The following is a 25,530-nucleotide window of genomic DNA, read 5'->3' as shown; positions in this document are numbered from 1 at the left end:
AACAACACCCTGCGTGTTAAACTTGCCATCCACTAACGTAAGTTACAACAAATGTTATTATTTCTTTGATTATTACATTTTTTTCATGTGTTTTGCTGTGCAGTTTGTATTATAAATAAATGACATGACATGCATTGACCCCCATTGAGTAGAGTGGAACATTCTGCAAGTTAATAAACTTACATGACCCAGTACAGTAACAGGCTGCTGTTTGGGGAGAATACAATACAGTACATAAAGCAGTATGGAGGGTAAGAGAAGATCACTGTACATGTGTAACTGCTGTCATGTCTGCTGCCTTATGCTAATTGCAAAGAAATGTTAAGAGGGCTTGCATTGGGGGGAATTGCTGTACATATATACAGGCTATTGCATGTATATGTAGGTGCAATGTGCTGGCAGTTCCTTGGCGAGATAAGGTGGCATGACATTATTATACGGCACCAATAAAACTATCTATACAGTACTATGGGACACACATGTATACTACAGCATATCCCCATAGACCTGGCCGGTCCTCGCGTAGTCTGCTTCTGGGGTCATTATATTCAGGGAACCCACATATAATAGGAGCTATAACAGGGCACATCTATATAATTTGTTTAGGACTTCTGAGGTGCAGCCACAACATGCAAGCGATGTGATTAGAGTGTAAGATCTTTTGTCCATGGGTCACTTTCATCTAGTCATACCACCAATGAATGTGTTGGACTGGACATGGGGAGATTTTAGCATTCAGTTATATATGACGGGCATAATGGTACATATGTACCAGGGTTTATGGTTAAAGAACCACACCGGTGCCAGGGATATGCCGTTCAGTCAGTGCCAGGCAGGTGGTGCCAGGGGCTCATGGGAGTTGTAGTTCATTGCAGGTAAATGCTCTGTGTTACAGGGAAGATGTTGGCTGTGTATTTCGATGCTCCAGGAGGGCCAGAGAAGCTGTACACAAAAGAAATAACCAGACCGATCCCGAAGGAAGGAGAGGTCCTCGTACAGGTCCATGCCAGCGCCCTGAACCGGGCTGATTTACTACAGGTACGTCACATTTGCAATGCAGTATGTCACGGTTACAGGATTATCCAGGTAGCAAAGGGGCCGATTCTATTAACCCCGAACGGTGCGGATGATTCGCCAGAAGTCTAATGGGCCGATCCTATTAACTCCGAACGGTGCGGATGATTCGCGAGAAGTCTAAGGGGCCAATCCTATTAACCACGAACGGTGCGGATGATTCGCGAGTTGCGAATCATCACGACATCGGGCACACTTTACGGCGGGACGAATTCACTGAAAAGTGCTTGCACCTACATAGGGGTGCGCGCAATTTTCATTGAATTTGGCCCTGCGAAGGGTGCGAGTTAGGCTTAATTCGGGTGCCGTTTTCAATGTTAAAACTGCACCCGAATGGCAACCCTTCGGGGTTAAAAGGATCGACCCAAAAATCTAGTCAGACAACCAGCGTTGTCACCAGAGAACAGTGATCAGCACACATCGCTGATGTATAGCATGTGTGTCAGCGATGTGTGCTAATGGATCCTGCTCAGCACGGAGGCTCCATCACCCCGTGTCTATGGGGCTTGAGGTGCTTGCAGAGCTCAGAATTAAAAAGAGGTGCCATTAGCTGCCTTCTCTTTCCCATAGACCCTTTCTTTCCAGACTACACTGTGCACTCCATTTGTGATTATCTAATTACATTCATTTTGGTGCTAGTGACAAAGGCTGTGCATGACATCATTATGCCAGAGAGTGACATCATATGCCCAGAAGCAAGCGGACAGCTGGCAGATACATTCCCTGAATTCCTTCATAGTGGGATGAGGTCATTCTGGGTCTGTTTCCTGTCATATTGTATCTGATCAAGTAACCCCTATGGCTTCTGTCAGTAATGTCTGAGGCCTACAAACACCTGTATAAATACAGGCCCTTATTCTGGTTCACTCGCAAAGGCAACGTCCTGCTCAAATGGACAAAGCCATGTGCACTGCAGGTGGGGCAGATGTAACTTGTGCAGAGAGAATTAGATTTGGGTGGGGTTTTTCTTCAAAGTGAGATCTATATTGCCGTGTCAAAGATAAAGATACCAGTATTTTCTCTGCACAGAAACAAAATAAATCACCCAAATCTATCTCTCTCTCTGCACATGTTACATCTGCCCCACCTGCAGTGCACATGGTTTTGTCCATTTGAGAAGGAATTTGCCTTTGCAAGTGAACCAGAATAAGGGTCACAGTTCTGACTTTTCACATGGTTTTAATCAACGTTCGATCTTGCAGAGACGGGGGATGTATGCCCTACCTCCTGGCGCCAGTCCGATTTTAGGCCTGGAAGCAGTTGGCAAAGTGGTGGCCCTTGGCCCTGGTTCTGATGAATGCTGGAAGATTGGAGATCGAGTGATGGCTCTCCTCAGTGGAGGCGGCAACGCACAGTATGTGGCAGTGCCAGCCTACCAGCTTCTGCCAATCCCTCCTGGCATGAGTGACACCGATGCTGCTTCTATCCCCGAGGCTTGGCTCACTGCCTTCCAGCTGTTGCACTTTGTAGGTGAGTTTTCTGCCGTGCAATGGCCATTTGTAATAAATCATCAATGTGTGTCATGTGCCATGCAAAAGCCCATAGCAACCAGATTGGCAACCATCCAGTCAGAAATGTGCTTTCATTATTTGACTTCTGCTGGATGAATCTGATGAATTGAGTCTGATGCTACTACAGATTTAGCACTGAAGTGCAGGCAGCCATTTTGAAGGCCGAACTAATGCTCACTAAGAAGTTGTGTGATGTTACTAAGGCCCAAAAAAAAAGTGACAACTCACATGATCGATACTGACAATTTAATAGGAAGATCTTCTGTAACATATGATTATCTTTTATGTGTGAATGAGGTAACCCGATATGGTGTCCATTGCTTACAGGCAAAGTTCAAAAGGGAGAAACGGTACTGATACACGCAGGAGCAAGCGGGGTGGGCACTGCCGCCATACAGCTGTGCCGATTGGCTGGAGCAGTTCCTATGGTGACAGCCGGTTCTGCGGACAAACTTCAGATCGCCAAGAAGCTTGGAGCCGCAGCTGGCTTCAATTACAAAGAGGAAGATTTTGCCAAGAGGTGCCTGGAGGCCTCCAACAGTAAGAGTCCCTGACGCACTTTTATTTTCTGTGGTAAAATCTGATGTCATTTACTGATGTTTTGTATCTACAGTGAAGCTGTTCCGGTGGACACGTTTCCTCATAATAGGATGGATTTTACCTTGGAAACACAATGCCTTCAGGGCCTTATTGCATCACTTTCACCTTCACCATTTCATAGGGGGCTTATCATGTGGAAGCTTGTTTCTGGTGTGGTGGGAAAGAGGAGGAGGGAGGGAATGTATCACACATTGAAGAGAGAAAAAGGGCCTGATTCAGACCACGCTAGGCTAGGCCCAGCATTTCTATGAGCACACCCATAAAACAATTGGCGGTCCCCTGCGTACGCCCCCTTTACACCCATCTTGTAGAGAATTCCCCGGCGAGTGTGAAACTTGCCGAAGACATTCGCTCCCTGGGCTTGCATATGCACGAATGCGCAAACCCCAACAATCGGGATAGTGAATTTAGGCCGCAACCGATCCGCTCTGAACTAATTTTTTCAAACTTAGCCTGTAACACAACAGAAGCGCATTAGCTGGTACTCAATTGATTCCTTACTGTCCCATCCAATTACTGCGATCTGTAGATGAAGGACGCGGTATGCGGTATACGTCCTCCCAACCTGTTCATACCCCTACTATCCATGTCGGCGTGGAGTTGATTTTATAAAATGAGGCGAGCGCAGTGAGCCACCGAGCCCAAAGCATGGCGAGCGTACGCGGAAAACGAGCCCGAAGCGTGGCAAGTAATCCGCGTCCGCTCGTCACACTTTGAGCTTGTTTTCTGTGTCTGCGCTCGCCACGTTTATAAGATCAACTCCACGCCGATGTGGATAGTGGGGGTATGAACAGGTCAGGAGGACCCGTACCACGTCCGCTCGCCACGCTTTGGGCTGACATGGATATTGGGGGGGTGCTAAACGTGGATAGTGGGGGGGTGCTAAATCGCATGCGATTTGCGTGCAATGTGATGCGATCCGCAGGCAGTGCCGCCGTGAAACTACACAAGTACTAAATACAATAATTATTATTACTTTCTGAGCTTTAATACATCTATGCCTTATACACTGAAGGTGCCCATGCACAGGTCCGATTTTGGCCTGTTTTCATCATATCGGATCCGATGCGCGTTCCCTTGCGCATCGGATCGGAGCCTGGAGATCTTATGTACAGCACATAAGATAAATTGGAATCGTCCTATAGCCAAAACTGCTTTGGTATCATTATGTCAGTCTTCACACTCAACTAAGGGATTACTATCATCCATTTATCTGATATTACTCTCATATAATGTCCCCCCAAAAGAAGCTCACGAACTAGCGTGGGAAGATGTTGGAGGAATCTTGCCTACTGCTGATTGGGATAATATTAGACTGGAAATTGCTGAGGTTCCTTGTCGGTCCGGATTCAGGAAAATTCTTATAAAATATACTATCGTTGGTATTTGGTACCTTCTAGACTACCTACTATTTACCCTACCTGCTCTGAAATCTGTTGTGTTACCTTGGCCGACGGACCGACGGTCAGAAAGAATATTGCCTGTCTTATTAGTGATTTATTTTAATGACATCTCCATCCCATGTTCTTTCTACATGGGATGGATATATATATATATATATATATATATATATATATATATATATATATATATATATATATATATACAAAACTCAATAAAAATTATTTAAAAATTTAAAAAAAGATAAATTGGAATCGGACCATCAGCGGCACATTGTGGGTGCTTTATAGCACCTGTGATGTATCGCATCTGAACTCCCCTGCATCTGACTCCTCAGGAGTCCTTTTTACATGCGATATTTCTTGATTACATGTAAAAAAAAAAGGCAGATCACGTTTCAAATCAAACGTGAGCCCTCCCGGGGAGCTCAAGGGAAAACCGGTCCGACTTGTGCCTCAGAGATGTCGGAACTGTATATGGCCACATTTACTCCCCATTTCACTCATACAGTGTGGACATTTGTTTTTTTTTAGTATTAAATTACTACACAAGGTTGTGTTACATTTAAAATATGTAAAATCCATTCTTTTATGAGGAACCGCGCCTACAGGAACACGGCCATTGTATAAAACAAACATTTGGGAAGTACGTTAGCCCATTCAAGAAGTAAGGTGAAACTCCTTATTTGTACCTGCCAGCCGCTCGTCCTGTGCCGTCACTGTTTCACCTCCACAATTACTTGTGTTGAAATAAAATCCTCTTTTTGGCCCTTATTCTGCTTGGTGCGGCCGGAGCCGCATATGCGGCTCCGACCGTGCAGGCGAATCCCCGCCTTCCATACGGATCGCCACGGCCGTCCGTACGCGGACATGTGGCGGTCCGCATGAAAATGGCGGGGGATACGCCTCCACCATCTTGGAGCAGCCCCCTGCATTCGATGGTCGCCGACCATCGAAGGCAGGGCCGCACGCTCCACCAGCTCCCGCACCCATAGACCTCACGGACACTTGTCCGTGTGAAAGCATGTATGGGGGCGGGCAGCTGACATCCGGCGATGTCAGATGCCCGCCCCCAACACATGCGTCACAGCCTCATTACCATGCGTACGCCCCGCGTTTGCATGGGAACGCCCATGAAACGCGGGGCGTATGCATAGGGAAATGAGGCTAAGTAGCCCCTCACGCCCCTATCCACCCCCTTTGCGGCGGTAAAAAAAATTGTGCGGCGATTTCGCCTGCACATGCGCAGAGTGCCCTCTGCACATGCGCAGAGCGAAAACATCGGCGGAACGGCCGCATGCGTTATAGGATGAGAGATTCAAAAAGTTTGATTTGGTAAGAAATATCCAGGTTTGGTTTTTTTTTTAAAGCGGCAATCATTTGCACTGCAAAACTAGTTTGATTTTGCAGTGTAAATGATTGCCGCTTTAAAAAAAACCTGGATATTTCTTACCAAATCTCTCACTTTTAGAATCTCTCATCCTATTCAATTTCACCCTATATTTTCTGGGTTTACAATTACACTTGTTTTACTATTATTTTCCTCATGTAAAAGAAGGAATAAGGAATTTGCAGTGGGTATAATTTTTTTTTTTTATTAACTGTTTTGCTCAGGGAAAAGTAATGTATATGAAGAATAACTGTAAATGTGACTGAGAAGCAATTTACATTGCAGTGACTGTGTTGGGGGTGTATGTATAAATTAGACATGGCGCAAGAGAATCGAGTATTCCACCCAGGAAAGCTGCTTTGTCACTGAAAGCGCTTGTCCCACCTATGCGATCAGCCATAGGCTGGGGGGTGCCGGACGTCGGGCTAATGACTGTCGGGATCCCAACTGTCGGACCCCTGTACCAGACCCAGGCTGGGTCCACTCCTCCCATTTCTGGTAACTAGAGGGCACAGGTTCCTGCTCAGAATTTCCACCGTGTGTCTTCCAAGCCCCGCTGTTTGTTTTGGCTGCCAGTGCCACTGAGCAAACCAAGTGAGTCAGGTATCTGCCATATTGTATTTGGATAAGCCCGGGGAGTGCCGGTTCTTTCACACCTATGGAAATACATTGTATGGGGATATTAGCAAGCTTTGTTTGAGCATGTCTTTGTGATCCAACTACGGGAGGGAACATGGAACGGCTAGGAACTGGCGGCATAACAAGATCTCTGACGTGATTATATCAGCCTTTGGCAGTCCGGACATATCCTCATGGGCAAATTCTGTCATGCCAACATTGTCCATGAGGAGGCGCCACCATTTTTTTTTTTGAGACTATTTATGTGGAAATATCTAACATTTTACTCTACCTAATTTTTCTACTATTTCTTGACACTGTGTCACCACTGTAAAAACCCCAATTGCAGAGGATTGTTTTACCATTATACAGGTTGAGTATCCCTTATCCGAAATGCTCGGGACCACGAGCATTCCGGATAAGGGAATATTCCGGTTTTTGGAATAATTTTTTTTTTGTCATACTTACCTGCCCCTGGTGGGTCCCCGATGGTCCCACGGCGTCCATGGAGTCCTCCGGCGTCCACAGCAGGCCACCAGCACCGTCTCCGGCGTCTCCAGCGGTCCCAGGAGTGCTTTGCGCAAGTTCCCAGGCGCGCCGGTGACGTCACCGGCGCGCACTCGCGCAAAGCACTCCTGGGACCGCTGGAGACGCCGGAGAGGATGCTGAAGGCCTGCCGTGGACGCCGGAGGACTTGGTAAGTATTAAAAGAGGGTTAGGGGGGGGGGGGGGGAAACAAATTTTTTTTTTTTAATTATTCCAAAAAACCACGGTTTTTGGAATAATTCGGATACGGGATGCCCGGATACGGGATACCCGACCTGTACTATTTTTATGATTTGGTCATTTTTTTTCTTTGTGGTTTTAAGCTGGTTACCTTATCGGTACCTTTTTTTTCTTTTATTTCAGATGTGGGAGCGGATATTATATTAGACTGTGTGGGGGCCACACACTGGCAGAAGAATCTAGAGTGCCTTAATACTGATGGCCGCTGGGTGGTGTATGGGCTCATGGGGTCTGGTACGATCAACGGGGACTTGCTGACGAAAGTACTGTGGAAAAGAGGTACCATCGTGGGCAGTCTCTTAAGAACACGCTCGGGTAAGGTGAGTTGTCACTTATACAGAAGTACAGTAGGTCCTTATTCACCACCATGTGCTCCCTCCTGGTAGTCCTGCATAGCTGTAGGGCTGTGAACAGTAGTGGGTGCTAGGCCACAAACTGTATATAAGGTTGCAACACGGCATCCATCTTGCATGACCCCTGACCTCATCTGGAAAGGGTCTATAAAGATATGCCAGAGGGGCTGGTGCTTGTCACCGCAAATGTGTGGGCCTAAAATAGGTCACTTGTACTATTCCCACGCCTATCACTTTTACGTGTGACACTACAAATCCCAGCATGCCGCAAAGCAAAATATTTACTTTATTAATGCAGCAGGATTCTCCCACAGGTCAGACTGTTGGGGATCCCCACTGTAATACATAGAAGCGATAACACCCCTAGTGGTGGTGGCTTAAAGTGCATCTTCCACTATGAATGTAACTTGCTGCTTGTGTGTTACAGTACAAGGCGGAGCTGGTGAAGGCATTCACAGAGCAGGCTCTGCCTTACTTTGCCCCCGGGGGAATCATCCAACTGAAACCGATAGTGGACAGCGTGTACCCCCTGAGCCAGATCGCTGAAGCCCACCAGCGCATGGAGGAGAATAAGAACACGGGCAAAATCGTCCTTCAGATCCCACAGTGATGATGGAAGATCAAGGTGGACGTTATTGTAATGGAACAAAGAATAGCTGAAGGGTCACTGACACCAATGTGCGGGTCTAGAACCAAACTCCCTGCCTTATGCTCTATTCTGGATTACTGACATCAGACTCAAGATTATAAAACACTTATAATAGACACCTGTGCCTTGCAAATCAGGGAACGTTTGTCTTTCCAATTTGGCATTGCCCATGTACCATAGATCACTGTCTACAGTTAACGGTTTACGCATGTACCGGATGATTGGTTAATATACCAATCTGTCTATAGTAATTAGCATATACAGACCACTAAAGTTCTGCAATAACTGATATAGGAGGAGGTGTGTCAAACCTTCCAGAGAGGAAGAGCAGAGGTGTTGCCCATCAACCAATCATCTTATTAAATGTACTAGAGAAATGTGTTCATTCTAGCACCCGCCAACTTTGAAAAACCCATGGAGTTCCTCTTCCCTGCCTGGGGTGTCGCTGTCTGCTGTGGTGTTTCTAGCACAGGTCTGGTTTGCATATCAGTGCTGATATACAGACCACACTGTGCTAGAAGCACTATAGCAGACAGCGACACCCCAGGCAGGGAAGAGGAACTGCATGGGTTTTTCAAAGTTGGCGGGTGCTAGAATGAACACTAAAATGTTTGCTGGGATCTGATTGGTTGCTATAGGCAACAACTCTCCTTTTCGCTAGAAGTTTTGATAAATCACGGATTAATACCCCTTTCACACTGCAGCTCTTAACCGGTATTTTGCCGATTTTTTTTTTTTAGCCTTTTAAACCGGTTAGAGCTGAGGTGTGAATGCACCAGGCTGCATTTACCGGTCACAAATAACCGGTATTTGCAAACGGGTAAAAAGCAGAGTCCTTCACGGTTCAAAGCCCTTTTTTATGCAGTGTGAACGGCTCTGAACTGGTATATAGGACTCAGGCAGTAGCTATGAGAGCGCAGTGCATATGTAATGAGCCGCTCATTACATATGCACATATGTAATGAGCGATGTGCATATGTAATGAGCCGCTCAATACATATGCGCTTATGTAATGAGCAGCTCATTCATATGCACTGTGCTCATTACATATGCGCATATGTAATGAGTGGCTCATTCATATCTACTGCGCTTATAGCTACTGTCTGTCCTGCTTTAATATACCTTTCAAAATACCGGGTCTCAAATGTTTAGGCAATGTGAAAGCAGCATTAAAGTGCTAATGGGTGGAGCACCCACACGTGTGACCTGACCCAGCTGCCAATCACAACCCAACTAGGATACAAACGGTTAAGCGGTCTCATACTACAATCATTCAGGAGGGTCTGTACGGTGCACCCACTGCCAAGCAGGGTCATGACCGGTATTCTGTGCCTTACAAAAACACTGTGTACTTTTTGGGGTATTGGTAGGAAATGAGACCAAGACACTGCCATACATTTACCTCCCACTATAATCTGGTTTCTGACACAATCTCCTTATACGGAATATCACTTTTATGAATGGAATATGTTCTATTTCGTTCATTTAAATCTAGGAGACCGGTGATAATTATTACAGTAACATTTACAGTTTAATATTTATGTAGTCATTCTCTCAACAGGTTTTAAATGCCGGCAGTACACATGTAGATGTTCCCAGTGCCGACATGAACTTAATGTCATCATAACGCACAGACACAATGTTGACCGTACTATGGAAACTTCTGTACATATCAACATGTCGACATAACGTGCATGTCAATATTCTGACTGTCAACATTACATTGCTTATTTTTATTTTTGTAATTTACCCCTAATGGGGCCTACACACGGAGCGATGTGCCTCAGCAATCTGAGCGAGGCTAGATCGCTCAACACACCAGGATGTGGCAGCACTGAGCGATCTGACTACATTCATACTACATGCAGTATACATCTAGACAGGCGATAGCGTGCGTGCATCGCTATCGCTGTGGCCCCTACACATGAAGCAATTTTGGGTCCATTTTTAAGCGAACTAGTCAGATCGTTTAGAAAATGACCCAAAATCTCTCTGTGTGTAGGCCCCATTACAGTTTGAAGTCTCAAAGAGATGGGAGAGAAGGGAGTTGTAAAGGGAAACGGCTGCATATCCCACTATAAAATGCCCTGCACCTGCTGTACTGCTGAACAAATGCATCAGTGGGGATTCAAAGTCAGATGTAACTTAATGTGGGGGGAATTTACTCAAATGAGAGTTCTATTTCACACGTGATGTTGCTATCGGCAACCAATCAGATACTATCTATTATCTTATAGAAGGTGTTTAATAAATAAGAAGTAGATTCTGATTGGTTGTCTCTAGCAGCATCACATGTGAAATAGAAATTCCATCTCTGTAAATTTCCAGATGGATCTATTGCACCAGAAATACGGCGCTGATAACAGTGACGGCTATACACTAAGCGTGGCCACTGATTAATTGTTACTATTTGTGGGTTCCCCCTGTCCTCACGCCGATATCCTACAGATTTATATCCGGGATTTTTATGCTGACTCGTTATTCATCTATAAATATTTGTAATGTTGTATGAATAAAACATTCCTTTTATGGTTACTCAAATATTTGGCTTGAACTTTTAACTTTGTTTTATGAACTCTGCCAGATGCTATTACATTGTCTGTATTTTAGAAATATAATTTATACCCCTTTCAGACAGAAAAATACCAAAAACCCAGGTATTTCCCGGATACAAAAACCCGGGTACAACTAGGCATCAAGGGGCTGACCCCCTTTCACACAGAAGCAAAAACCCGGGTATTTCACGTGTCGACCCCTTTCACACAGAAGCCGGATTTTTCCTGCAAAACTCTGTGTGTCATAAGAATAGGACAGTTTTAAAGGCACACAGAGATGAGGTCATCAAAAGTGGGTGGTGACTGCTCACTGCATTGCATTAACCATGGCATGACACAAGGATATGTTGTAAACAAGTTTTATTGTTTTTATATACTGGAAGGTACATGTTACCTCACATGGCTGTCAGTATATTTGCAATGTTTGAGTACACTGTGGCATCTTTGACTGTCCCAGTCATCTGTTTGCCCATATCCTCCTCCCCTCTCACTGCCAGCAGCTCTCACCTCTTGCTTCTACCAGTGGGCCATGCTGTCCTTTTTTCAGCTCCCTAATGATCTCAGAGGCCAGCTCCATTGCCATGCCCTCCCAGCCAATCAGAGAAGCCTATCCTCACAACCAATCAGCCAGCACCCCACCAGGAGAGCCAATCAGTGCCTAACAATGTGTAATAATCCCAAAAACCCGGGTCGTTTCCTTTCAGACAGCCGGCGACCCGGCAAGAGCAGGGAAATTCCCGGGTCTTTTTTTCTGTCTGAAAGGGGTATTATTTACCTCTTATACACATTTTTATATCACATCACCTTACACTTTTCCCTGCTTAATGTTATAGTATGGGTGATGGATTTACCTGTCTAAGTGGCCTGGAGGGAAGAGGATGTAAAGGTCAGCAAAAGGGCATTTAATAGGCATCTGAAGTGAACCCTCGCCAGTCTGATACGCTAGCACCGGGCATACCCCAATGTGACATTCTAAAAATGTATCATACTTGTTAACCCCTTGAGTGGTGGGTTTTGCTGGGGCAGGACAAACCTACCAGGGCAGGTTCGTCCTGCACCAGCAAAGCCCACCACAGAGCTGTGGGCCCGCCCCGTCGCTCCCCCCCCCTACCCCCCACCTCTGATCCGGGATCGTATGCCGGAGCTTCCGTGCCCTGCCGCAGCGAACTCCCGAGTCCCCCCGCGCCGAACATCCCAGAGCCTGCCACCTGCTTATCATTACAACTAATGGCGGCAGGGGCGCTCCGGCGGAGAGGTGAGGGGGAGCGATGGGAGGGGAGAGCGGCCACTGAGGGGATGCCCGGACAGGTGATGCCTGCAGTTGTGCACACCTTTATCTTGCTGGTATGCCCGGAAATTTTCTGGGGCAGCCCGCTGTGGCAGTTGAAGTTGTTAAGCAGCTTTATGGCCAATCTCCACAAAGTAGGCCCTGTTTGAATGTGAAAAGTTGCCATACTGTATTCTTAGAACATTGTAAATAGAAAAAACCTACAAGAAGTAGACAGTCTGCAAGGATAGTCATAAGGTGCGTACACACGTACAGATTTTTCTGTCTGATCTATCTGGTGGGAACAAAAACCTGGAAATGTATGGGAGCAAATGACAATCAAAAAATTGTTCCCAAACGCTTGAAAACAGACAGTGATCAGTCAGACAACTTGTTTTAATCATTCTGATATAACAAATTGATGAAATCATATATTTTTACTGTTTTCCTGCATTTGGGTGGAAATTTTTGATTGTCATTTGCTGCCATACATTTCCAAAGTTTTTGTTCCCACCAGATAGGTCAGACAGAAAAATAGCTACCAATGCCAGTGTCTTACATTCCTAATTTAAAATTAATTTCCAGAGACACTTTGCTGCCATTAGCGTGGGTCTGAGCTAGATGGGTAATTACTAGCCGGGCATTGGAGAACTACAATAACCAGAAGGGTGTATTGGAAGGAACAGCACTGGGGCTGGAGAACTGCTTCTAATATACAAAATAAGAGGGCCTATAATGAATGGATGCGGCCTGTACTGTGTACAGCTGGAACATGCCCATGGCCCATAGTTACCTCCCCTCCTGCATTCTGCTGGAGACTCCCTGACATAACAGCAATCTCCCTCATTAGTCTAGCAATCTCCCTCATGTCTCCTAGCCCACATTACACTGTTACATCATAGTTACCTCCCCTCCTGCATTCTGCAGGAGACTCCCTGACATAGCAGCAATCTCCCTCATTAGTCTAGCAATCTCCATACCTCCCAACATGACCCTCTCCAGGAGGGACAGAATGCTCTGTTCCTGGACTTTGATCTGAATTTATGATTGCCATCACCTGTGTTGAAAAACCTTTCTGATCCATTAACCTGTTCAACACAGGTGATGGCAATCATACATTAAGAGGGAAGTCCAGAAACAGAGCATTGTGTCCCTCCTGGAGAGGGTCATGTTGGCAGGTATGAATCTCCCTCATGTCACCTAGCCCACATTACACTGTTACTTCATAGTTACCTACCCTCCTGCATTCTGCAGGAGACTCCCTGACAAAGCAGCAATCTCCCTCTCTCCCTCATTAGTCTAGCAATCTCCCTCATGTCACCTAGCCCACATTACACAGTTACATCATAGTTACCTCCCCTCCTGCATTCTGCAGGAGACTCCCTGAAATACAGTAGCAGCAATCTCCCTCTCCCCCTCATTAGTCTAGCAATCTCCCGCATGTCACCTCGCCCATATTACACTATTACATTTTTGGGGGAAAAGGAATGAGAGACAGATTGATACTTTTACATTGAATCATCAGAACCATTTCCCAGCACTTTAGCCATACCTCCCAACTTCTTGGCTGCTGGAATAGGGACACTCGCGTGGCGAAGCAAATGAGGGCGCGGCTTATGCAAATTAGCCGCTGCCCCATTTTCAGGCGCGAATAGACGCCGTGCGCATGCGCACGGCATCTATTCAATCAGCTTGGGGGGGGCTCCCAACTGCCACCCCCCGCAGCGGGACAATGCAATTTCGGGGGCGTGGCCTAATATCAGGGGTGTGGCCTATACTCGCGTCTCCCCCGCGAGGCCATGCCCCAATTTTGCCGCTATGGGGGCATGACCCAGCCGACAGGGGGGACTCCCAACAGCCCCCCCTCACTGCGGGACACTGCCGGCCACGGGAGGGACAGCGGGACAGGCCCTGATAATCGGGACTGTCCCACTGTAATTGGGACTGTTGGGAGGTATGCTCTAGGTGCCATGTTCACAATCTCTTTTCACAATCCCCAAACCCCCACCCCCCCTTCAATGATGCGATGTGCAAAATTCTAATACCGACTGTAATCTCCCTGAAACTAGTTTTCAAAAGTAAGCAAGTATGCCATGGACCGGATATGCAGACATGAACATTGGAGGCCAGTGGGGGAAGGCTAATATTGACATGGCACCAGCTATATAACACAGTATATTACTTAGCAGTGTTGCCCAACAGCAACAGGGGAGGAGTAACGTGACAAGATCCCGCCTATAAGTTGGTAAGGGGAGGGATAGATTTCCCGTTGCCAACAGTAAACATGGCCGCGGGTGACTCTTCCCCCTGATAGTGGTTCCGGTGTAATTCGCCGGAAGAGATTCGTAGAGCTGTTGTGATTACGTCACTGCCAGTGATTTCCTTTTCCGGTTACCGTAACTTGCTTGGTGATCGTTTTCTCTCTGATCCTCGGGGAACCCTCCACATCCAGCGGCTACAATGGCGATGCAAGCGGCTAAGCGTGCGAATGTGAGCGACGGCGGGGGGAGGGGGTGTTAGTCCCTGGGATGAAGGGAGCAGGGGGTGTGATGTGTTAGTCCCTGGGATGGAGGGAGCAGGGGGTGTGATGTGTTAGTCCCTGGGATGGAGGGAGCAAGGGGTGTGATGTGTTAGTCCCTGGGATGGAGGGAGCAAGGGGTGTGATGTGTTAGTCCCTGGGATGGAGGGAGCAGGGGGTGTGATGTGTTAGTCCCTGGGATGGAGGGAGCAAGGGGTGTGATGTGTTAGTCCCTGGGATGGAGGGAGCAGGGGGTGTGATGTGTTAGTCCCAGGGATGGAGGGAGCAGGGGGTGTGATGTGTTAGTCCCAGGGATGGAGGGAGCAGGGGGTGTGATGTGTTAGTCCCAGGGATGGAGGGAGCAGGGGGTGTGATGTGTTAGTCCCAGGGATGGAGGGAGCAGGGGGTGTGATGTGTTAGTCCCAGGGATGGAGGGAGCAGGGGGTGTGATGTGTTAGTCCCAGGGATGGAGGGAGCAGGGGGTGTGATGTGTTAGTCCCAGGGATGGAGGGAGCAGGGGGTGTGATGTGTTAGTCCCAGGGATGGAGGGAGCAGGGGGTGTGATGTGTTAGTCCCAGGGATGGAGGGAGCAGGGGGTGTGATGTGTTAGTCCCTGGGATGGAGGGAGCAGGGGGTGTGATGTGTTAGTCCCTGGGATGGAGGGAGCAGGGGGTGTGATGTGTTAGTCCCTGGGATGGAGGGAGCAGGGGGTGTGATGTGTTAGTCCCTGGGATGGAGGGAGCAGGGGGTGTGATGTGTTAGTCCCTGGGATGGAGGGAGCAGGGGGTGTGATGTGTTAGTCCCTGGGATGGAGGGAGCAGGGGGTGTGATGTGTTAGTCCCTGGGATGGAGGGAGCAGGGGGTGTGATGTGTTAGTTCCTGGGATGGAGGGAGCAGGGGGTGTGATGTGTTAGTCTCTGGGACGGTGTGATGTTAGTCCCGACTCCCTGGGATGAAGGGAGCAGGGGGTGTGATGTTAGTCTTTGGGATGGAGTGATCATGGGGCCGCGGTGTTGGTGCCTGGGCTGGAGGGATCATGGGGCCATGGTGATGGTGCCTGGGGTGGAGGGAGCATGGGGCTGTGGTGTTTGCCCCTGGGGGGGTGCAGGGAGCAAGGTGCCGTGGTGTTAGCCCCTAGGGGGGTGGAGGGATTAAGGGGCTACGGTGTTAGCCTCTGGGGGGGGTGGAGGGAGCAAGGGGCCACGGTGTTAGCCTCTGGGGGGGGGGGGGTGGAGGGAGCAAGGGGCCGCGGTGTTAGTCCCTCGGGGTTGAGAGGGAGCAAGGGGCCGCGGTGTTAGCCCCTGGGAGGTGGAGGGAGCAAGGGGCCGCGGTGTTAGACCCTGGAGCATGGGGCTGCAGTGAAGATGCCTGGGGTGGAGGGGGCATGGGGCTGCGGTGTTAGCCCCTAGGGAGTGGAGGGAGCAATGGGCTGCGGTGTTAGCCCCTGGGAGGTGGAGGGAGCAATGGGCCGCGGTGTTAGCCCCTGGGGGGTGGAGGGAGCAAGGGGCCGCGGTGTTAGCCCCTGGAAGGTGGAGGGAGCAAGGGGCCGTGGTGTTAGCCCCTGGAGCATGGGGCTGCAGTGAAGGTGCCTGGGGTGGAGGGGACATGGAGCTACGGTGTTAGCCCTTAGGGAGTGGAGGGAGCAATGGGCCACGGTGTTAGCCCCTGGGGAGTGGAGGGAGCAATGGGCCGCGGTGTTAGCCCCTGGGGAGTGGAGGGAGCAATGGGCCGCGGTGTTAGCCCCTGGGGAGTGGAGGGAGCAATGGGCCGCGGTGTTAGCCCCTGGGAGGTGGAGGGAGCAAAGGTAATGCATACGATACCTCCCACTAGTTAATGGTGGCCTTTAGGAATGAATGCCGTACATGTTTCAAAATGTGCCAGTTAGTAATGACTGCACCTGTGCCCCAGCTAGGTGGCCTGGAAAATGTGACCTGCCAGTAGCTCTTGTGAAACGGGTTGGCCACCCCTGGGTTAGTCTGTGTGTGTTACATTAACTTACAGTACCTGTTGTATCTGCTAATTATGAAAACTCCTCGCCCATCTTTCAGATTCGCTTACCCCCTGAAGTAAACCGGATATTGTACATCAGGAACTTACCGTATAAAATCACTGGGGAGGAGATGTATGATATCTTTGGAAAATATGGACCCATTCGGCAGATCAGAGTGTAAGTTGAATTTGTTTTTGAAACACTCCTCTCTGTGCCCTCTGATCACCCCTCCCCTGTTCCCATTACCACCCCACTGGTCTCCTGTGGGGTGGCCAATCCCGAGATCACCGGAATCTCGGGATTGCGCAGTCTAATGCCGGGCAGTGTCTGAGAACCTGCTCAGATGCGGCCCGGCTTCTCCAGTCCCCGGCTTGGGTGGCTCAGCATGACGTGGTCAGAGGTCACACTGCGCAGGCCCCACAGCCGCTCCATCTGCTCCCAGCCAGCTCACTCCCTCAGCACCGTCCATCTCACTCTCTGCTGCACCACCTGGCTCCCAGCCGCACTGCCCACCCTGCTCCCGGCCACACCGCCCGCCCTCCTGGCTCTTTACGCGTAAGTAAATATGTGGGATTGTCACAGAGTGCTGTCAGGTGGCACCTGGGGGTTATATTCCTGTGTTCTGCATGTGGAATTGCTGTACAGATGCCCCATGCACTTAGAGTTAAGCTGTACACACTAAACAATATATCGTCCGAAGCCAAGGATCGGACCAACACTTATGAGGCACGTTGTGTAGTGTGTACCCTCAGGAGCAGGCATCATCAGCGACATCCTCCGTCGGTCTTGCATGCAGTGAAAAGAGCTTCTTATTTTATAGAATCACTACAAGAGTGCGACACGCAGCTATCTTTGTCCCTTCTCCGCTTCTTACTGATGACCTCATCCCATCCTCTATCGAGCATTGTTTAGGACTGGACTGTGCAGGCTTGTAGTGGGGAGGGGCTGTGAGGGTCCTGTGTCCTCTCTGGGTTAAGGGCGCAGCTACGCGGATGGGAGCAGTGGCACAGGACCCCTGCTAATAGGATCAACAGGGGTCTGGGAAACAAATGGGGAGTATTTCAAAAGACAGGGTAGGGATTGTCAGAGGTGTGGTGCACCAAGAGAGAAAAAAATTAATTTTTACACATAAAAAATACCTTTTATTGGTTTCTTTTAAAACTGCGAAATATACAGACTAACATATAACATGAAACGGTGAGTACAGTGATTTTAAAAACTGCACGTGCGGTGTCAACATGCAATGCCCTCTACTGTGAAGATACACTCTTCTATTGTTTTTTATTATTACACTTATATCCCTTATGGTATCTATTGACTATTTTAGTCTAATTGCAGATATCCACGGGCAAGTGTGTTTATACATAGAGATGTTGAGTGATCTATATGGATGTCACTGGTGTCTCTTATTTAAATGGATTAATATTCCTGAATCCGTGTGTGTACATAGATGTTACTGGGTTGAGCCAATCCCCAAATCTCTTGGTGTGTATATTAACCCCAGTATGGGAGGCATTTATTGTACATTCAAATTAAAGGTATGATGTTGGTCTTATATAGGTATTTTAGACCAGTGTTTATTGAGGGAGAACAAATCCCTATTGAATCACCTTTATTATTTACCACAGAATTAGGGGTTTTTGCACTATCTCGATTGGCCGATATTAGTGCTATACACCATTCATGTAGATATTTTAATTATAAGGTGTATGTTTAGAGCCAGAATTCAAAAATCTCCTGGTGTGTACAATAATCCCAATTTCTACGGTGTTGGGTGCATACTAGGATATCCAATACTGGTCATTATTGGACACGGTGGATTACTTGATTGAGGGGGAAAATATCCCAATTGGGTCCCCTCTATCTTTTTATCACACTTCAAGATATTATTATGCTCATTCACCGACGGGGGTTATATACATATATTTCACGGATATACTTTTAATATGAGTAATATGTCTGCTGGTGACCTGATTGAATTAATCCCTCTAATTATAGGACTTAGGCTGTGTCAATTAATGCTTTCTACGGGTTTTAACAACAATTAAGGACAGGAACAGTGTTTAATCAGTGTTAGATATTGGTCCTGTTGTAAATAGCCCTCGTAGATAGCGTTATATCATATAGTTCACAATCTACGAGGGCTATTTACAACAGGACCAATATCTAACACTGATTAAACACTGTTCCTGTCCTTAATTGTTGTTAAAACCCGTAGAAAGCATTAATTGACACAGCCTAAGTCCTATAATTAGAGGGATTAATTCAATCAGGTCACCAGCAGACATATTACTCATATTAAAAGTATATCCGTGAAATATATGTATATAACCCCCGTCGGTGAATGAGCATAATAATATCTTGAAGTGTGATAAAAAGATAGAGGGGACCCAATTGGGATATTTTCCCCCTCAATCAAGTAATCCACCGTGTCCAATAATGACCAGTATTGGATATCCTAGTATGCACCCAACACCGTAGAAATTGGGATTATTGTACACACCAGGAGATTTTTGAATTCTGGCTCTAAACATACACCTTATAATTAAAATATCTACATGAATGGTGTATAGCACTAATATCGGCCAATCGAGATAGTGCAAAAACCCCTAATTCTGTGGTAAATAATAAAGGTGATTCAATAGGGATTTGTTCTCCCTCAATAAACACTGGTCTAAAATACCTATATAAGACCAACATCATACCTTTAATTTGAATGTACAATAAATGCCTCCCATACTGGGGTTAATATACACACCAAGAGATTTGGGGATTGGCTCAACCCAGTAACATCTATGTACACACACGGATTCAGGAATATTAATCCATTTAAATAAGAGACACCAGTGACATCCATATAGATCACTCAACATCTCTATGTATAAACACACTTGCCCGTGGATATCTGCAATTAGACTAAAATAGTCAATAGATACCATAAGGGATATAAGTGTAATAATAAAAAACAATAGAAGAGTGTATCTTCACAGTAGAGGGCATTGCATGTTGACACCGCACGTGCAGTTTTTAAAATCACTGTACTCACCGTTTCATGTTATATGTTAGTCTGTATATTTCGCAGTTTTAAAAGAAACCAATAAAAGGTATTTTTTATGTGTAAAAATTAATTTTTTTCTCTCTTGGTGCACCACACCTCTGACAATCCCTACCCTGTCTTTTGAATTACTCTGTCTATAAATTGTCTGTGGTAGCACACCTCTGCAACCCCCAATGCTACATAAACTAACACCAATATCTGCAGAGGGCCTATAATAAAGATTTATATAACTCTAATGTGAAAATCTTGTGCGATTGAACCAACCAAAAACCCCATTCCCCAAATGGGGAGTATGGCAGTTTTTGGAAGCATTGAATCTTTATGGCCAAATAATCTTCTGAGCAATTTTATAGCTTGATAAATGACTGCACTGAACAACTATATAATAGTCCTACCTTCATTCATTCAGTGATAACCATTTCCTGTACAAGGAGGACACGCTGTAGATCGTAAAGGCCCCCATACATCAGAACGAGCTGCATACGGGCTGGTTGTAAGTGCGATCGAACGAGCGATCAAGCCCATACGATCCGCTTACGACGGCAATGGAAGCCGACTGATCAGACGTGCAGCACATCTGATCTAAGGGCCGACCACTCGATCAGCGGCACCGCGCCACATGCGCACAGTGCACACAATTCGACGTATGACCCGAAATCGTTCAGGTGTATGGCCAGCTTAACATATACAATGACAGGATTATTTCTATCAACCGGGGGGCGCTGCCACATTCACAGGAAGCAGCATGTTGTTACCAATGAGTTCATGTTGCTGGAAATCTCCTGGATGCGACGGGTGTATTTACTATAGGTCAAGGTTTGATCTATTTCGGATCGATTAAAATCAATCTTATGTGAACGGTAGACACAGAACAAGCTCCCGATAGAGTAATGTTATTGTCCTCGAGCATAACAGCCAAGAATATATAATCTGTGTACCAGACATCAGAGATCCTTTTCCTGTTCTCCAGTCAGTGATTGGCTCAGTGACAGAAGGATTTTCTCATTATCCACCTAATAATCCTCAGACCAAACATTGCAGCTTAGTGTATGTAAATACCAATTGTGACATCCCTGGTTAATGATACATGTGCACATGAAAAATACACATACTTTACAAGAAACAGGGAACATAAATTTCCCAATATCTGGGATAGGTGGCTAGATCATATGCCAATTAACTTGGACTGGATGCCTTGCCATAATCCCTCATATTACTATCTTCTCAATCCTTACACTGAGAACAGTGATTAAAGGGTCAAAGGGATTGTACCTGGGACCTTATTCTGGTTCACTCTCAGAGGCAAATTCCTTCTCAAATGGACAAAACCATATGCTCTGCAGGGGGGCAGATGTAACGTGCAGATAGAATTAGATTTGGGTGGGGTTTTTCTTCAAAGTGAGATCTGTATTGCAGTGTAGAAATAAAGCAGCCAGTATTTACCCTGCACAGAAACAAAATAACTCACCCAAATCTAATTCTCTCTGCACATTTTACATCTGCCCCACCTGCAGTGCACATGGTTTTGTCCATTTGAGAAGGAATTTGCCTCTGAGAGTGAACCAGAATAAGGCCCCTAATCTGAACCTCTACAACTGCGATTGTTGAAGTCTGAAACAGAATGTAGATTATACTTGTGGATTATGGGATCACCTCTTGCTGTACACAAACTGAGACCGCCAGGGGCGTAACTAGATATTCGTAGGCCCCATAGCAAAAGTTTGTAAGGGCCCCTATGTACCAACTAATGGAGATAAATGTATATAGCACATATAACTTACTCAGTATAGATGGGCCCCCTTCAGCTCTGGGCCCCATAGCAGCTGCACCCCTTGCACCTATGGTAGTTACGCCCTTGGAGACCGCAATAACTGTGAGATATTAATGTGTCCTCTTTTTGTATTTGTAATGTTGTCGTAATAATCTATATACAATTAAGATATTGAATTTAAAAAAAACAAATGGGACCATTTATTTATAGATACATACAAAACACAAAGGGGCAGATGTATTAAGCCTGCAGATAAAGAACCAGCCAATGAACTGTGTTTGAAAATGACAGTTGGGAGCTGATTGGCTGGTGCTTTATCTTCAGTTTATTTCTTCTCCAGGCTTAATACATCTGCCCCAGAGAAAGAAAAATCATGGAGGTGCTTAGCTTAATTTTCTAATGCTTTGTGGGTAGTAAGAATTTCCCCTCGGGTAAAGGAAGGTCCAGCGTCAATCCAAGGGTTCTTTGTGCAAGGCAGAGGTAAGTATATACAGTGCATCCGGAAAGTATTCACAGCGCTTTCTCCACATTTGTTATGTTACAGCCTTGTTTAAAACTGGAATATATTAATTTTTTTTCCCTCAACATTTTACACGCATACCCCATAATAACAACATGAAAAATGTTTTTGGGAGACTTTTGCAAATATATTTTAAATAAAAAAGAAATCGCATGTATGTAAGTATTCACAGCCGTTGCCGTGATGCTCAAAATTGAGCTCTTGTGCGTCCTGTTTACTTAACGTGGAAAATGTGAAGCGCTGTGAATACTTTCCAGGTGCCCTGTACTTCTGGGTGCTCCAGTCACCGATTGCTATACATTATACTGATGAATGGATGCTTGTTGTTGGTGTGAGCATTACTTTAATGTAAAATAAATCCTGCGGTTGCTTTGGTCCCTTACCCGGTCACCTCTCTTTGCAGGGGAAACACCCCAGAATCCCGGGGAACCGCGTATGTGGTGTATGAAGATATCTTCGATGCTAAGAACGCCTGCGATCATCTCTCTGGGTTCAACGTCTGTAACAGATACCTGGTTGTCCTGTACTACAATGCAAACAGGGTAAGTCCCCCTCCAAGGTCTGGACTTGGGGACCGTGTTGTTCTCTTCCTTCTTTTAATACTGTTAAACAGCTGTATGGTATTACAAAATAGCGTTGCCACTAGACCTATGCCAGTATGTTGTATTTGCCACGACGACGCACAGAGTTGTATTTTGCTCTACAGCAGACAGGGACGTGCAGTCAGGGGAGGCAGTGCCTCCCCTGTCATTAATGATTAATATAATAAAATAATACAAAGAAAATACTTATGACACATATTATGTGTCATAAGTATATGCTTCGTATTATTAAAATACTTTTTTCATTTTTAATAGTTTAGGAGGCACCAAGTGCGGTGCCTCCCACTCCCTATAATATTAGAAATGGGGCGGGCAGTGGGAGGGGCCGAGCACCAGGCTGCAAAAGCCCATTTAAAAAAGGTGCATATACGGCACCTATAGCAGTGCCTCAGTGACAGGGACGTGCTTTCTGCGTACATGAAAGCACGCCCCTGTCACTGAGGGCAGATGTGATTGGGGACAGTGGCGCCTCCACAGTGACAGGGGCGTGCTTTCATGTACGCAGAAAGCACGTTCCTTACTGTCACTGAGGCTCTATCTATAAAGTGCCGTTTATATATGCGGACGAGCCGTTGCATGGCTCGTCCGCCGACCTGTAATGTAATTGGGGGGAGGGGGGGCAGCGGCACGGAGCGGAGCCAGGCCGACAGCTCCCGCTGTTATCTGGGCTCCGGGAACACACTGTGCTCCGATTCGGTCTCTCACCCCGCACCCTCTCCTGTCCGGGGTCTCCTGTATCTCGCATGGCGTCTCACTGCTGCCAGTCTGTGCTGCTTAGGTAAGCAGCATCTGTGAAAAACGGTGCGGTGTGTGTGTGGCAATTGTGGAGGCTGTGTTTGTGTTAAGTGACACAGGTGTTTGTGTGTGTTTGTGTTAAGTGACAGAGGTGTGTGTTTGTGTAAAGTAATAGAGGTGTGTGTGTGTAAAGTTATAGAAGTGTGCACTGTATCTGTGTGTTTTTAAATGAAAGAAGTATTTTGGCCAAATGTACTAGCCTGTGTTCAGTAGTTGTGCAGGATGCCGGCTGAACTCAGAGGTTCTTTTAAAGAGGCAGACATTTACAAAGCAACCCCATCCCTTGTAAATGATTGCCCTTTTAAAAAAACCTCGGAGTTCAGCCGGCGTTCCGCACAGCCACTGAACACAGGCTAGTACATTTGGCTACAAGTGTTTCGTTTTTTTTTTTAAGTAGAAGAGGTATGTGGGCAGACCAATGGGCAGACACCGTGACTTGGTGGAGCCAGCGACAACTGGGTCTGTAGTAAGTGCTGGGTCCGGGTTGCTTATGCGCTGTCAGACAGAAGCTGCTCTGCTGGTCTCTGCTGCTTATGCAGATGGCAGCTCCTACACCTGCCTGTCAGCGCAGAAGCAAACCAGACCCAGCTATCCCCACGGACCCCGTCGTCGGTGGCTCCACCAAACCAGTGCCTCACCAACCACTAACCTCACCACACGTCACTGACAGCAGAGCTCAAGGTTCTTGCGGCAGCCATGTTGGAGCCTGTCTGCCCTGTCAGTCACCGGGAGGGGATGTCTACCAAGTATAGTCCTCAGTGCTGCCCTCTGTGTACTTTCTGTTCTGCATATATTCTGACATAGCCGATAAGTAACCGCACCCTTCTGTCTTATACCCAGGCGTTCCAGAAGATGGACACAAAGAAGAAAGAGGAACAGCTCAAACTTCTCAAAGAGAAATATGGAATAAACACCGACCCCCCGAAATAAAGGGGAATGCGTTTTTTTTTTTTTTCTTTGTTTTTTGTATGATTCCCAAGTTGTTCCAGCTACTTCATTTAAAAAAAAAAAAAAAGACACATGGACTTCTAATTTTGCTGGAGCATGTGGACTAATTCATTTTTCTCCAGCAGTGAGCTGTAAGTAGTGATCTGTGGTAGGGTGTGTTGACCGCTGCACAGCAGTCTTACCCCACCTCCTCTCTGCTTCTTGTTCTGTTCACATTTTATAAGTAGGATAATATTGCAGCCGCCATTTTACTGAAGTGGCAGGGAGCTCCCAGTGTGCAGACAAGACACCACTTCCTGTTGTCTCCAGCAGCCAGACAGAGCGAAGTACATACTAGAACGTCTCTCCCCATCTGCTGCTTGTCTTAGGTCTCCGAATCTAAAGCTTCAGTGTCATTAAATTCTAATAAAAACTGTCAAGTGTATATGAAATCACTGTTGTCTTTTGAAGTAGTCTGCAATTTTAGTAGCAAATTGGCCACTTGGCTCTGTTGTATTATGATCTAGGGCAGGCCTGGCCAACCTGTGGCTCTCCATCTGTTGTGAAGTCCCAGCATGCACTGCCACAGTTTTGCTATTACGGAATGCTAGAACTGTGGCACAGCATGCTGGGATATGTAGTCTGCACAGCCACAGGTTGGCCATGTGAGGGCATGTGATTGAAGGGCTGAAGATGCCTCTGACAGCAACATGTCCGTGCTGCTGAATCTCATTACCTGTCCCCATGGAGACAGCCCAGGCCCTGTATGCGGCAGTGGGTGGGCACAGCGGTAGGCCAGTGAGTTATTGTACAGCATGACCTGTAACATTGCGCTACACAACCGCACAACCTTGGTGCTCGGCACTGCCCGGAAGCAAGGGATCACATGCACATTTTGATCTCACCATTGTAGGCTCCAATACAGGGGTTTAAATCCTGGAATCCGGATCCCAGGATTGGCATCACAGGATTTAACATGACCACACAAAATGACCTGCAGTATCCCCCCTTCCCATGCTAATATTCTGTCCCTCGTTTGTTAACTGTTCTAGAAAACGGTTTGTCATCTCCCCTATGCACATTTGTTACATGGCTGGGAAGGGATCCACCTCTATCCCCGATGAATCATACCAGTAGCTCCCAATA

The 25,530-nt window shown here is 46.7% G+C and overlaps 2 protein-coding genes across 2 annotated transcripts; both read left to right on the top strand.

Annotated features, from left to right (window-relative positions):
* Nucleotides 1–178: 178 nt before the first annotated feature.
* TP53I3 (tumor protein p53 inducible protein 3) lies at nucleotides 179–8,834 on the top strand. Its single transcript, XM_083174802.1, has 6 exons — nucleotides 179–251; nucleotides 896–1,038; nucleotides 2,277–2,544; nucleotides 2,913–3,125; nucleotides 7,503–7,699; nucleotides 8,160–8,834. Exons 1-6 carry the CDS (start codon nucleotides 245–247, stop codon nucleotides 8,340–8,342), a joined length of 1,011 nt encoding a protein of 336 aa, XP_083030928.1. The 5' UTR covers nucleotides 179–244; the 3' UTR covers nucleotides 8,343–8,834.
* Nucleotides 8,835–14,533: 5,699 nt separating this feature from the next.
* SF3B6 (splicing factor 3b subunit 6) lies at nucleotides 14,534–24,836 on the top strand. Its single transcript, XM_083178636.1, has 4 exons — nucleotides 14,534–14,693; nucleotides 16,770–16,888; nucleotides 22,464–22,602; nucleotides 24,298–24,836. Exons 1-4 carry the CDS (start codon nucleotides 14,664–14,666, stop codon nucleotides 24,385–24,387), a joined length of 378 nt encoding a protein of 125 aa, XP_083034762.1. The 5' UTR covers nucleotides 14,534–14,663; the 3' UTR covers nucleotides 24,388–24,836.
* Nucleotides 24,837–25,530: the final 694 nt, after the last annotated feature.

This window comes from Crinia signifera, chromosome 3 (assembly GCF_055691185.1).
Source record: "Crinia signifera chromosome 3, ASM5569118v1, whole genome shotgun sequence".
NCBI lineage: Eukaryota > Metazoa > Chordata > Amphibia > Anura > Myobatrachidae > Crinia > Crinia signifera.
This window is presented reverse-complemented; position numbering and strand designations above follow the sequence as displayed.

Bases quoted from the DNA above. Each gene is read 5' to 3' on its own strand.
- TP53I3 (XM_083174802.1), top strand. The intron at 2,545-2,912 runs GTGAGTTTTCTG...CATTGCTTACAG, and splicing joins CCAGCTGTTGCACTTTGTAG to GCAAAGTTCAAAAGGGAGAA. The intron at 7,700-8,159 runs GTGAGTTGTCAC...TGTGTGTTACAG, and splicing joins TAAGAACACGCTCGGGTAAG to TACAAGGCGGAGCTGGTGAA.
- SF3B6 (XM_083178636.1), top strand. From the start codon at position 14,664: ATGGCGATGCAAGCGGCTAAGCGTGCGAAT. The intron at 14,694-16,769 runs GTGAGCGACGGC...CCCATCTTTCAG, and splicing joins AAGCGGCTAAGCGTGCGAAT to ATTCGCTTACCCCCTGAAGT. The intron at 22,603-24,297 runs GTAAGTCCCCCT...TCTTATACCCAG, and splicing joins TGTACTACAATGCAAACAGG to GCGTTCCAGAAGATGGACAC.